Raw genomic sequence first — 13,408 nt, 5'->3', positions numbered from 1 at the left:
TCTATTTACCTGCTTGCTCTTTTTTTCCGGGGGAAAAAAAAAAAAGAAAAAAAAAAAAAAAAAAAAAAAAAAAACGGGAAAAAGGGCTGGGGACTAATGCCAGAAGCTCGCTGACAAGCACCTGGGAGCCATCTCCCACCTTGACTCCGATCATCCTCTGGAGATCGCAGGCTGGGACAGTAGGGTGGGGGGAGAGAGGGGAGAGAGGGGAGAGAGAATCCCGACCAGCTTAGTGCCCGGGCTAATTAAATGTGCACCCCGTGGTGAGGGGCCTGTGATGTGAGGAAAGAGTGGCTGAAGACAGTTTCTGGTTTTGAAGGGTGCTCTGTTTATATAAGCGTTAGCATCCATCCCGAGGTGAAAAGGTTAGCACTTGACCCAGGAAGTTCTCGAGTTTGTGCTTCAGAAATAGATCGGGATCATAAATTCCTCCCAGTTACAGAGGAGGGAGAGAAGGGCCCTATATTTTCTAAAAATAATATTATTTGAGCATAGGGAAGGAAGAAGCTTTGTGTTATGAGTCAGGCTGGACAGCCAGAGCTTTGACCCCAGCAAAACAAGGTGTGAGGAGGAAGGATTGAAGGCTCTACTTCCCTTTCCCCTTTGGAAAGGCCCCGGCAATAGAAAATAAGGAAAACCAAACTGCTGAGCCCAGCCTGTGACTCAGCTCTGACGTCACACAGAGGTAGGCAAGCGAGGGCTACCTGAAAGTGGAATATATTTATTACAGACATTGTAAGGACCCGTAAATCCTGCCCTGGCTTCCATCACCGGCGGAATCCTAGAGCCTTTCATGATTGTACAGAAAATCAGGAGGACATTTCGCTCACACACGACAAGTGATAGAACTCAGTGTACCCGCAGTACAGCAAAGCGCGATGCGTCATGCAATGGTCCAGACACCAATCACAGAAATTATACATTCAGTTGGCCATTCGTCACATCCACGAGTAGGCTGAAAAGACATCGAGTCTAAAGGAAAGTTAATATGAAAATAGGAAGAGGTGAGGTCTGTTGGACGGTTATACCCTTCACTTGAGTATAATCCGGCACAGCTTTTGGGGGGCTGGGGGAGGGGTAAGAACACCGGGTGAGGTTTACAAAACCTAGTGCAATTGAAGCCTTGTCTGTCACACTTAAAGAAATAGGGCTACTTTTTTGAGGTATCTGCTTGAGCTTAAGACGTTTACTTGATACTGTAATCGGCTTTACCAATATAAAAGTGGATCCAGTTTGGCGAATGTGCTCACCCTGCTTAACCTGATAATCGAAACATCATTTCTAGAAAAATCTGTAAAAAGATAAATCTCTCGGACAAAGTATTTACAAGCAACAAACTCATAGACACGAACAAAGAATACATTAAATTAAAGGGGTGAAAGTCCTATAAGTCGTGTAAACACTTGCAATAGTGCATCTCTCGGTGAGGTTATGTACCCTAGATCACCTGTCTTTCACTCAGGGAAACTCAGAGGACCGTTCTTGCAGCGGAGGATTCTTAGGCGTGTGCCACCGCAGTTCCTCCAGCAGAAATGGGGGGGGAAAGCTGGGGGGGGGGGGGGGGTCGCGGAAGAAACGCTCTTGGCACCAAAGCGCCGGGACCCGACGTCAGGAGGTGAGCAGCCAACGGAGCCGGCACTCCCCGGGGCCGGGCAGCGGCGAGGGGGGAGGGGGTCACCGGCGCACCAGCATCTCTCGGGTAGACCGACAGACCGACGGACCACGGGGAACGGACGCGAGAGGCCTTGGCGGGGGCGTCGCGACGGGCGGCCGTCGGGGCTTGGTGGGCCTCAGTTGGTGGCAGGCAGCGTGTCCGAGACGGAGGAGGCGGGCGAGGCGCTGCAAGGAGACGAGCAGGACTTCTCCGAAGAATCCTCAAGCTTGTCCTCGCAGCCCGTGGGAGTGGCGGGGGAGATTGGCAGCAGCCCCTCTTTCTCCCGTTTCTTTTGTTTCATCCGCCGGTTCTGGAACCAGATCTTCACCTGCGTCTCGTTGAGCTGCAGGGAGGCTGCTATTTCTACCCGCCTGGCCCTGGTCAGGTACTTGTTGAAATGAAACTCTTTCTCCAGCTCTGTGAGCTGCTTGGTGGTGAAGTTAGTTCTGACGGTGCTGGGCTGCCCTACGAAGCCGTACTCTCCAGCCTTGCCTGCAAGGGGACATGAGCGGTAAGTAAGCGCAAATGATTTATAGGCGACGTAATCAATATGTCCACACCGGCTAAGCGATAGGGAGTAAGAACTTCTTAGGATAAGAGGGAAACCCCGGCAGGGTGAGTGATGGAGTGCTAGGTGCTAAACCGGCGTCAGCCCCTAGTGTCAGAGGAAACTTGATAAGTGGTTTATGAATTACAAGAAATATGACCGCGCTAGAGGCGGAGAGGGGGAGTCAGGAATAAGCGGGGCTGCCTTCCAGCGCCGAGGGCAGACGGCTGCGGCTGCTCCCAGAGGTGCGGGATGCCCTACCTGCGCGGCGCCAGCGGGACACCGCGCCGCTTTCCGCACGCATACAGCAGAGAGAGAAAGAGAGGAGAAGCCCTGTGCCCCGGCCCTCCCACCGTCCACTGACCTGTTTTGGGTGGGTTTCTTTTCACTTTCATCCAGTCGAAGGTTTGCGCCGGAGACGAGGTCTCGGCGGAGGGGGAGCGGGCGTTTTCCCGGTGTCCGGCGTGGAGGGGGGACAGGGTATGGTTGTAGGTGCCCAGGGGCAGGCTCTGCTGCTCCTGCCCGTAGGGCGGAGGCACGTACTGAGCAGGCCCCCCCGCGTAGCCCTGGTGCGGGTGCTGAGCGGCTGCAGAGGAGGAGATGCTCCCCGAGTACACCGCGGGGGCGCAGGGGGGGAAGCCGCCGCCCAGCTCCGCGTCCTGCCCGAGGGGGTAAGGGCCGTACGCTGGTCCGAAGCCCGGCGCGCCGTAAGTCGGGCCGCAGCTGGGGTGCGCGTAGGACACCCCGAGGCCGCCGTGGTGCTGGTAACCAGCGGGCTGGGCCGGGGAGTGGTGGTGGTGGTGGTGGCGGTGGGGGCTGATGGGCACCCCGCGGCCCGCGAGGTAGTGGTCCTCCCCACTGCAGCTGCCGGCGCTGACGGCGCAGGGCTGGAAAGTTGTAATTCCGTGGTCGGGGTGGTAGGAGCGAGTAGAGCATCCCCCCGCCTCACCGCTGAGGACGGGGTACTCGAGAAAAGAGCTCATCCTCGCCGCGTCCCTCTGTCACGCCGCCACCGGGTCTTCAGCGTCCGGCGGGGCCGCGCCAACTTTCCCACTTCCTCCATGGGGCCGGCAGGAAAATGACACGAAGGTACAGGCAGCGGGCAGGCACGTGGGGGGCGGCAGCCAATGGCTGCGGCGCCTGCGGGACTTTCCCGGCTCCTGCCGCTGATAGATCGCCGCGTCGGGGGCATTTAAACGCCGAGCGCTCCGACGGCGCGGCACGGCACGGCGCGGCGCGGCACCGCGGGACAAGGCGGCGGCGACACCCCCACCTCCCCCCCCCGGGGCGAGGGGGGAGCAAAGGGGGGTCAGGCCAGGCTGTCATCCCGCAGCCACTGTCGCCGCCGGGTCCCATCCGCCGACTGAGAGAGGAAGACATGAGAGACCCGACTGCTGCGCCTGGCCCTCGGAGCCCACCGACGGTCCCCTCCAGGGTGAGTGCAGCTGCAGAGAGGGTGCCCCGGCGCCTCCCCTGCTGTCAGGAGAGCGCTGGGCACCTCCGCTGCCCCTCGCCCCTCATTCTCCTGACGGGGCCGCGGATTCACCGCTACACGGGGCGGGTGGTAAGAGGGGAGGGCGGCAAGGGCAATTGAGAGCATCGGCCCCGGGGACAGGTTGAGAACGGAACCGGGGGTGTAGCTATGGGGACGGGGATGGAGACAGCGACAGGAATTGCGATAAAACGGAGAGTAGGGATGTGAATGGGGGTGGAGATGGGATGGGGACGGCGATGAGATCGAAGGATCTCTCTGTTCCTGCACTGCCGCAGTCCCAGCGCGACGCGACTCCAAGAGTTAAAGGGGCTTGTCCAGCCTCATCACCAGGCGGCTGCGGACATTAGCATGGAAATGAGCTGCTTTTGGGACTGACGGCCATTGTGCTCTCCCGGGCCCGCATCCCGGCTTCCGCCGCACCACTGCCGGGCTCACCCGCTCCAGCCGGGAGCTGGGGTAGAGGAGGAGGAGCCGGTGGCAAGGGGACGGATAATGGGGCGGGAGTCCGCTGGCTCCGCAGCCCATCTGCTGGGTCCCCGCGGCGTCGCTGCCGCCCGCACTGGGACCGGGAGGGAGGAAAGCTGCCCGGGGTGCCGCGGGTTGAAGCCCGGGGGCCCGGGGTAGCGGCCCGGGGCAGGGGCAGAGGTGCGGCGGGAGGCGCCCGAAACGCCATCCCTGCCCTTTTGTCCCTGCGCTCTGCCACCAGGGCAGGCAGTGGCGGGAGGTGGCAGGAGGTGGCAGATGGCCAGTGGCAAAGGCGGCCCCAGGACCCTTGGGAACTGCACTGAGCATCGACATAAAACTACGTCTCCCCACCCCCACGGAAAAAAATAATGGGGGATTCCGTGGATAGAGGAGGGAGGGTGGGGTGGGTTGCTACCTCACATTCGGTTTACGTATGCGGAAAAGGAAAGGGAAGGTTAAAGCCGGGCATCTGTACGTCCCGGGACTCAGCCGTCAGCGAGGAGATGGGACGGGACGGCACCAACCAACCCATTTCAAGAAGCTTCAAAGCGGCATGCTGCGAAATGTTAACCTCAGTGATAGATGGATGGAAAGTCACATCCCTGCCATCAGGGCTGCCCTTCTATTTCTGCAGGTGCATTTCCAGCCGAGTCCCACATCTCTGTGTTTTCACGCTGGATTGTTGCTTGTTACGAAATCCAAAAGGTCCTTCTACCCCACCGCCTCTTCCTGCTTACGAATATGAACACACAAACCCTCAAGCTCCACCCTCCCATATGAACTCCACATCCTCTCCTAGGTGCAAAGCTCTCCTACTGCTATTAGGTCAGCCTTTACAGACCATCCCTCTACTGTCAGCAAAACCCGAAGGGCTGCTGTCCACCATGCTTCTATTCATATGGCCTCAGTATTCCTATTTGTTCTGATTTACTACGCAGGCGTGGATGGTTAAGGGCCCTCTGGAAAGGTTCAGTTTCTTAAACTCCAGAGGGGTGGGGTGGAGAACAAGAGCAACAACACTCCAGAGGCATTTATGGCATTATACTTCACCAATTTTGGCTATGGTTACAGCTGTAAACACATTTATTTCATTCTTGTAAACCAGTTGTGATAAATACTGCATAAGGCAGAGAAAAAGGCAGGCTACTGGGAGTGTTTACTAATAAAGGAGTTGGCATCCTTTCAGTGCTTTTTCAGCCAGCCAAGAAAAAAATGTATGCTTTACTATAAATAGATCCGGTTTACCCGTAAATTGCGCTGAATCACAGTACCTCTCTTACAGTCTCCAGCATGCTGAAATCCTTTTTCTCTCCCTTTTTCATGCCATTGTCTCTTTTGTTGCATTGTCTCTCTGGTAGTGTTCCCGTGCGTTAAGGGAGAAGCATGATGAGAAGGGCCGTAGCTGAGGGGAACACCCCCGCTGCCCCCCTCCGCGGCCGGGAGAGGGGGGCTGCCCCCCCCTTTCCCTCTGCCCGAGGGCTGGCCCGTCCCCTTCGCGGCTCCGCTCCGCGTTTCCTGCCCCGGCACTGGAGCCGAGGGGGCGAACCCGGCGCTTTAGGCTCTTCTGTGGGACTGTGGCCCCAGGGCTCACTTGGAGACTCAGAGGCGACTCCTGCTCACTGAATCTCCCCGTTTATTTGATTGAGTTTACCAAAAGTTTTAATATTTTGGAGATTTTTCATATTCTTTTTTTTTTTCCCCTGCCCTATTTTTTTTTTTTTTTTTTTTTTTTTTTTTTAATTATTATTTTGTAAGCGTTGTCAACATCCAGAAATCCGGGCACAAAAGAAACGCCAGCTGCAGCAGCCAAAATTAACCCAGTGGCAGAGGAATTAAAATGCCGGTGAGGCTGCTTGCTTTCCACAGGGACAAGGCTGGAGCAAAGAGGAGGAGGACAAGAAGCAGGGCCGAGGTTTCGCTGCGCCCGCAGCTCAGCCAAGATGTTGTTTTAAAAGAGCAATAAAAATGAATTATGACTAAACGCCTTCTCACTTAATAGTTTTAGACGGGGATCCCCAGCCCCGGCAGATACGTAAGAGGACTTTTATTTGTGCATGTGTTCCTGCAATTGATCTCTTTGATGACATTCTCATTCATAGAAAGAGTTTGATTTATGATTTTCGGAAGAATTGTGTGCAGCCTTTCCAGCTATAACCCACGCATCCCAGCTTCCACAACATGTTGCAGGGCTGGGAGACAAAACTCCTCGCATGGACGGGCAGCAGAGCCCCCGCCACAAGCCCCCGCTCAAGCCCCACTCGCCTCTGTAGTGTAACCACACACTCACACGCACTCACATGCACACAGGGAGCCACGATCGGACCCGCCTGGGATCCCCTGGCCCCAATCGAGCAATCTGTTGCTCAATTTTAACCCGAAGGATGGGGCTCACCCCTCTCTTTGGGTTCCGGTCACGCCGCTAGCCGGGTGCCAGGCAGTTTGGTGGAGATTCCTGAAATTCTATCTTTTCTCCTGCCAGCAGACAGTGAGGAGCCCCTAGAAAACTGGAACTTAAAAGCCAGAGTTTTCCCTTTTTGTTATCAGTCTTCCACCCCGCAAGACGTTTTAAACAGAAAAATATCTTCAGCTGTGCCCCCGGACCACCCCTGAAAACGACCGAGTGGAATGCCTGATTCCTTCCTAAATGCTTTTTTTTTTTTTTTTTTTTTCCTCCTTGCCATTCTGTCAGCCTTTAAATTTTGCAGGCACTAACTTCTCCATTTCCTCCCCTTGTAGGGCTGATTTCTTGGACCGAACAGCACGTTAGAAGTAACCAAGCGCATTCTCTGTGAACTTTGATATTTTTTAAGATACGGTTCCTGAAACAGCTTGCTGGCTGCTAAGCATTACTTTCTAGAAAAACAGAATTGCTTGCAAAACAAACAAACAAACAAAAAATCCTACATAAAAAAAATCGGGTATGTAACAGTCTACTTTCTGCAGGAGACATTTATCCTACCCAGTCCCTCTGATGTTTTGCCTGTAACAGAGAAAGTGCTCCTTCATGCTTGCTTTTGTTAACAGCTCAGCATTTCTAAGCTTTGTATCCTCAGAGAGATAAGATGCTACATTTATACATTAAAAGGAAGAGGTATCCATCAAAGCTGTGAACGAGTTTACTTTCTTTGTTGTTTTGTGGTTTTTTTTCCTTGTGAGAACCCTTGCAATTAAAAAAAAAAAAAAAAAAAAAAAAAAAAAAAATTGGAACGTGTTTTTCCTCTCTAATAAATGTCCTAAATTGCCAAAAGGGGAGAGCTCGTAGTCAGAATGTTCGATTTTGATTATTAGTGAATTGAGAGTAGAAGGGAGGGGAGAAATACCCATCAAGTCTAAAAGGGAAAGAGAGGGAGAAAGAGAATGAAAAAAAGAGAAAGCTCCTTGTAGCAAACAAGAATTTATTCTACCAAAAATACTTATGACAACGCACCCTAATGCAATACAAAAATAAAAAGAAAGTGAAGATACAATTCCTATATGATCACTTTCTTACAGACCTCATATATTGCTTTCATAGAAGGACCTAGAATGTAGCTAGGTTAAACTGAACACAACTAAAAGTTCGTAAGAAATGGCACAGCAGAAGGAGGTAAAAAACAGAAAATACTGACGAGGAAAAGAGAGGGGGAAAAATAAAATTAGTTCACGGGGAAAAAAAAAAAAAGAAAAAAAGGGGGGAAAAAAAGAGTAAGGAGGAGAAAGCAGGACACTTGGAGAGGACGTCTTTAATTTCTCAGTAGTTCAGATGCTGCAAGTCAATTGTAGTCAGTGTGTCTGTAAAAAAGTCAAAACTGTCAGCAGAAATATCTACGGGACTGTCCAGAGATCCTGGCAAACTGGGGGAAACTGCATCTGAAAGCTGTAGGCAGGAATCTGTGGAAAAAACGTTAAAGTCCTGTAAAGAAGGGACATCTAGGGCCTCAGGACTGTCATTGTTCAGGCCAGCTGCACAGTTCTGGGCCATTGTTGAGAGGCAGTTTTGAACAGTGGGTGACTGATGTTGAAAATGTTTCAGATTTTTCTCATTGCTCGTTAAAGGAGAAACGGGGAAAGTTTGGGACTCGCCATTGTGCGCATTCTGCGCCTGCTGCTGGGAGAGGGTATTCTGCTGGAAAGCGTAGCCTTCCCGCTCCAAGAGAGCTCCGGAGACGTTGCTGAGGGCTTGCTCAAAGAGGGATTTCTCCTCTTCCTCCTCCTCCGCCGCTTTCTCAGGGTCCTCTAGGCTCTTAAATTTCCCTTCGCTGTTTTGGTTCTCCTTGCACTGAGTCTGTCTCTTGTGCTTCATCCTCCTGTTCTGGAACCAGACTTTGACTTGTCTCTCAGTCAGATCCAGCAAGGCTGCAATCTCAACCCTCCTTGGTCTACAGAGATACTTGTTGAAATGAAATTCTTTCTCTAGCTCCAAAAGCTGGGTGTTGGTGTAAGCCGTCCTCAGCCGCCTAGATCCACCGCTAGCACTATCGGGGATTTCAAGGGGGTCTGTTAAAAAAAAAATAATAATAAAGAAAAAAATAAATAAAAAGGGAAAAAAAAAAAAAAAAAAAAAAAAGAAAACCACCACACGCACGCCAAAGCACCACCGCCAGAAGAGCCAAAGCCAAAACACACGCACGCACACACAAAATAGATAAATGCACAGATTGAATTTCAGCATCCGAGCACATCGCATCCCGGGGGTGGGGGGAGGGAAGGCGAGGGGGGAAGTGCTCTCTCTGCGCGTATGTGTCTATATCTATATGCCCATATAGCATAAAATAGCAACTGCAACAAAATGGCCGCCTTTGGATGCAGTAAACCCATTGTGTTGCACTGCTGAGTGCCCGGTGCTGCGTGCCCCTCGTCAACCTCCGCAAAATTACTGCCTCCAGCTACCCAACCTCCCCACACCAGAGCAAACTTTATATTAGCCATACCGCAATTTATAATTAATGCATCAGCTGCTTAGCTGAGCGGGAGCAATCTATCACTCTTCATTACTGTCAAATATCCTAACTCTAGGACGGCGAGACAAGAGAGGTCAGCTCCAACTCAAATAAATCATCCCGCATTAAGCAAGTTTGGGGAAAGTTTGGCTTTCCAGAGAGCCCGGCCAGCTCCGTCTTCCCCGCCCGCCGCCCCTCCGCCTCGTCCCCCCGCGAAGCCGGAGGGATGCGGGGAGCCAAAAAAGCGGCCCGGCGGGGCCGGCGGGAAGCCTTTGGACTGACCTTTGTGGCTGAGGCAGGCAGGTCCAGCGGCTGAGGCGGAGGCCGAGGCGGGCGGCAGCGCAGATCGCTTGGACGCCTTTTTCTCTTTCATCCAGGGGTACTCCGGGGGCGGCGGGGCTCCGGCGGGGCCCGGGCTACCGCTGCGGCCGCGGGGGCTCGCCTTGGGGCGACCGCCGCCGCTGTGGCGAGGGTGGCTGCCGGGGTTCAGGCTGGGGATGGTCTGCTCGAAAGGAGGAGGAATCAGTGTCGAGTGTGAAAGCGTCGAGTTCTTGATTGATGAACTTTGAAATGTATCACCGACAGGGGGAAAAGATGTCAGGCACTCAGCAAGCGATGGCTGGCTATTGATAAAACCGATCTCTCGCTCAAATGCGAAATTCATGGCCTTCAACTGGCAGCCCCCGCGGAGAAAAAGTTCCCTCGAATTCAGGGGGCTCGGGGGGGGAAGGCCCAGGAAACAGGAGAGAGAGGAGAAAAAAAATATAGCATAGAAGATCGCTGGTAGGGTGTTTTTTTTCTAATTCACTGATTACAGCCGTATGGGGACCGTGCTACTATTAAACTATTGAATTCATGGAGACAAGGTTGAAATTGGACCGAATTGGCTGTCACATGATTGCCTCTGCCCAATGACAATTTGGGCTTTAATCAAAAGAAGCCACTGTCTGTTTGATTGATCCAAAAAAGTCGGGAAGGAACGCCTCATTGGGGGCCAGAAAGGCTTTATTTACACTTTTTTAAAAGAGGGAAATGATATCTCGAGTATCTATCCCCTTGGCGTCCTAATCTGAAATGATCGGGGGTGGGAGGGATGGTGCGTGAGCGTGGATATGTTTATGTGAGAGGCTGCGAGTGTGTGTGTGTGCGAGAGAGTGTGTGTGTGCGTGTGGCTGCTTGTCCTGCAGCCTGCTGCCTCCCTCGCCTCCACCCGCACACTCTTCTCTCATTGTTTGGGACTGTCAGGAAAACGCTTTGCACCTCACAAATCATTTAAGCACCTCAATCTGACGCCTTGAGTCATTAACAAAGTAATCCATTAATCTTCAAAGTTTTGACACCGCCAAGCCCCCGCATAAGAAGTTGCACCCGGGCAGAAGTCTGAAGCAGAGGGTCTTGATTTTTTTCCTAGGAATAGCACCTACTCCAAAAGTAGTTTCTTTTTCCCCATTCAGCCTCGATGGGCTTCTTTTTCTTTCTTTCTTTCTTTTTTTTTCCTTTTTTATTTTTCTTTTCCTTTTTTTTTTTTTTTTTTTTTTTTTGGTGGCTATCGGGTGTACAGTACGAAGAACAATTGGCCGCCGGTGCCGAGCCATTGTTTAACAGGATCTTCCTCAGCAACCTTGCTTCTAGGGGAAGAGTCATATAGGCAGCAGCCCTTAAGCTTCATGACTTCTCTCTCCAGTCGGCTTCCCGGAACTGGACCGTAAAATAATAACTCTAGGAGTACCTCTCTGGGCGAGCCAAATCGCGAGGCTGCAAAGCCGTCTGGCTGTTGCCTCTTTAAAAGAAAAGAAAAGAAAAAAAAAAAAAAACAAAAAACAAAAAACAAAAGAAACAAATCCTGTGCCTTAGCTTGCAAACGATACTCCCGTCTGCTGGCATAATTTGCTTAATAACCGTAGTAGGCTGGGTCTGGTGAGTATTTTCGATTACCAGGAAATATATGGGCCGGTAGCGGGTTTGTTTTCACGGGGCCAGGAAGAGCGAAAATGCAGCAGGGTTATGACTTGAGGAACGACACTCGCCTTCGACGCTTGGCTCTCTCCACCGCTGTCTCCTGTCGCCCGTGGTCGAGGCAAGTCCCGAATTTGGATGCTTTTGGCACAATTTTCCAACCAGAATGAGGAGAGAGGCGAGACCGATGATGAATCCTATGGTCAGAACAACCCTGGGCAGCCTGGACGGGGATTTCCTTCCAGGGGAGCCCGGAGTGCCCAGCGGGGTGGGGTGCGCCGGGGTCTGGGGGGGAAAGCTTCCGAGATTCTCTCTGCGACTTCCAGGAGCCAGGAACCATCGCCAGGGCGGTGCGGTGCCGTGTCTATTTTGTAGTTGGCAAAAAGCGGTCTGCAAATGTCTTCGTAATTTAAAAAATGAAAAAGAAAAAAAAAAAAAAGAAAAAAAAAAAAAAAAAGAAAAAAAAAAAAAAAGGGAAAAAAAAAAAACGAAGAAAATACCAAGACCCCAAGAACCGAGGGGATCAGTCTGAGTCCAGACTACACGAATTGCATTTAAAAATCGGTTTTTAGTTAGTGCAGCCAACAAGATGCAGCATATCTGTGAAGGTAGTGGAGAGAGGGGGAGGGGCTGTGGGATTTTAAATGGGCTTTTTGGTCGTTGCTTGTTTAAATAAAATATAGAACGAGACTTGTCATTTAATCCCTCAAAAGGGATGCCTTACAAATATCGATGCTGTTGGAAAATGCAAGGGGTTTAATTTTCTTGCTTTTAGTCCAAACAAAGCTCTGGTGGTGTCTGCGCGCGATCAATCTTGGCCGCCAAAAGGTTTGACAGCTACTGGCCCTTAAGAACACATTTAAAGCTTCTTGCTCTTTCCAAGATCAAATGTGGCCGAGAAAAGAGGCAGAGCAAGAAACGCAAGTAAACAAGGAAAAAAGCTGCTTTTAAAATATGTTGGCAGAGGACAGGGCTGCTTGTGGGAAAAAGTCCGGTTTTATTTTGCTTCTCATTGCCTACCTTGGGATCGGGCTTTTCTTTTTCTTTTTCTTTTTTCTTTTCTTTTCCTTTTTTTTTTTTTTTTTTTTTTTTACCCTCTGGAAAATATTGGGATTAACAGCAGGATGACAAATAGTAAAGAGAGGTTTGGACTTTAACCAGGCTTTGTGAGTAAAACCTGTGTGGGTGTCTCTATTCTGCGCATTTGTTTCTTGTGGTCAGTCTAATACAAAAACCACCTGGAACAAAACCTTTGGAGCAGGGTTGCGAAATTCTTGGCCAAATCAACTACTTCTGTATCCAGCGGGATCTTTTAATAGGGTGAATCTTAAACGCAAAAATACAAATTCTTGTTTGCAACCTACAGGCTCCGAAGAAGGGGTTGTGTAAGGTTTCTGGAAAGAAGGGGGAAAGTCGCCTGTATTTTTCTTTCTTCCGTGTGGGAGGGGGATAAAATGCCAAATTCTTTCTCGTTGAACATTCTCCTAAACGTAATTAGTGGTGCTAAAGGAGCCACGCCATTAAAAATCACCAACTGTACCGTTACCTTTTGTTGTATCTAACCTAGCTGATCCGAGGGGTGGGGGCCGGCTTGAATTTGATACCGGCTCTGTGATGTTGAAAAAATGCTTCCTTCACCTACAAAATAATAATCAGTCGTTGGTCTGTATTGTGTAAAAATCTGATTTCAATTAAAAATATCGGACTGCATAACCTTTCCTTCCATGGTTAAGTATTTATATATACAATAAACAGTACGATATAAATATATTTGCAATCTCTTTCTTTGACTGAGCATACTTTATCTATTTATGCAGAAGAGTACTACATAGATCCAGGGATACATGACAATGTTTCAGCATCAGGCAAGGATAGTTCTGGGAACAAGATAAAGCCCAAAGATTAATAATATTTCAGCATGAGACCAAAATGGCGACATTTTTTTCCGTGCTCTAAAAGATACAGATGGTGAACAGCATGCCTTATTATCTACACAGCATAGGAATACATCTTTATAAACGTGCAGGGGTATATTTTACCTAGTCTATTAAGGTCGATTTTGATTTATCTTTCAAGTTTCAATCCAAAAATTATGGACATTTCGCCTGAATGGAAGAACCACTGGATTTAAGTAGGCGCTTTCAGGTTTTTTCTTTCCACCTCGAGCTGATTCGCCCTTTGAGAACCCCGCGGGTGCCCGTTTGGGGGTCGGGACAATCTCCCTGTTGCAGTACCGTGTGTTCGTTCCCCCCCCCCTCAACACATACACACACACACACACACACACACACACACACACACACACACATATATGCACACCCCCGTGGGAAGAGAGGGAGCACAAGGCTCCCCTCCCCCCACAGCTTCAGGCT

General features: G+C 50.7%; 2 protein-coding genes and 1 long non-coding RNA gene across 3 annotated transcripts; 1 reads left to right on the top strand and 2 right to left on the bottom strand.

Annotated features, from left to right (window-relative positions):
- Positions 1-705: 705 nt before the first annotated feature.
- Positions 706-3,273, bottom strand: HOXA1 (homeobox A1). The gene is made up of 2 exons (XM_071735641.1): positions 2,566-3,273; positions 706-2,146 (listed from the first exon to the last, which is right to left on the bottom strand). The coding sequence occupies exons 1-2, from the start codon at positions 3,182-3,184 to the stop codon at positions 1,791-1,793; spliced, it is 975 nt and encodes a 324-aa protein (XP_071591742.1). The 5' UTR covers positions 3,185-3,273; the 3' UTR covers positions 706-1,790.
- A 106-nt stretch (positions 3,274-3,379) lies between these two features.
- LOC139792408 (uncharacterized) lies at positions 3,380-6,142 on the top strand. The gene is made up of 2 exons (XR_011724256.1): positions 3,380-3,636; positions 5,917-6,142. It is a non-coding gene; the product is annotated as an uncharacterized lncRNA (long non-coding RNA).
- A 1,397-nt stretch (positions 6,143-7,539) lies between these two features.
- On the bottom strand, positions 7,540-13,299 carry HOXA2 (homeobox A2). Its single transcript, XM_071735640.1, has 2 exons — positions 9,363-13,299; positions 7,540-8,637 (listed from the first exon to the last, which is right to left on the bottom strand). The coding sequence occupies exons 1-2, from the start codon at positions 9,742-9,744 to the stop codon at positions 7,892-7,894; spliced, it is 1,128 nt and encodes a 375-aa protein (XP_071591741.1). The 5' UTR covers positions 9,745-13,299; the 3' UTR covers positions 7,540-7,891.
- Positions 13,300-13,408: the final 109 nt, after the last annotated feature.

Source organism: Heliangelus exortis, chromosome 2 (assembly GCF_036169615.1).
Source record: "Heliangelus exortis chromosome 2, bHelExo1.hap1, whole genome shotgun sequence".
Lineage (NCBI taxonomy): Eukaryota > Metazoa > Chordata > Aves > Apodiformes > Trochilidae > Heliangelus > Heliangelus exortis.
This window is presented reverse-complemented; position numbering and strand designations above follow the sequence as displayed.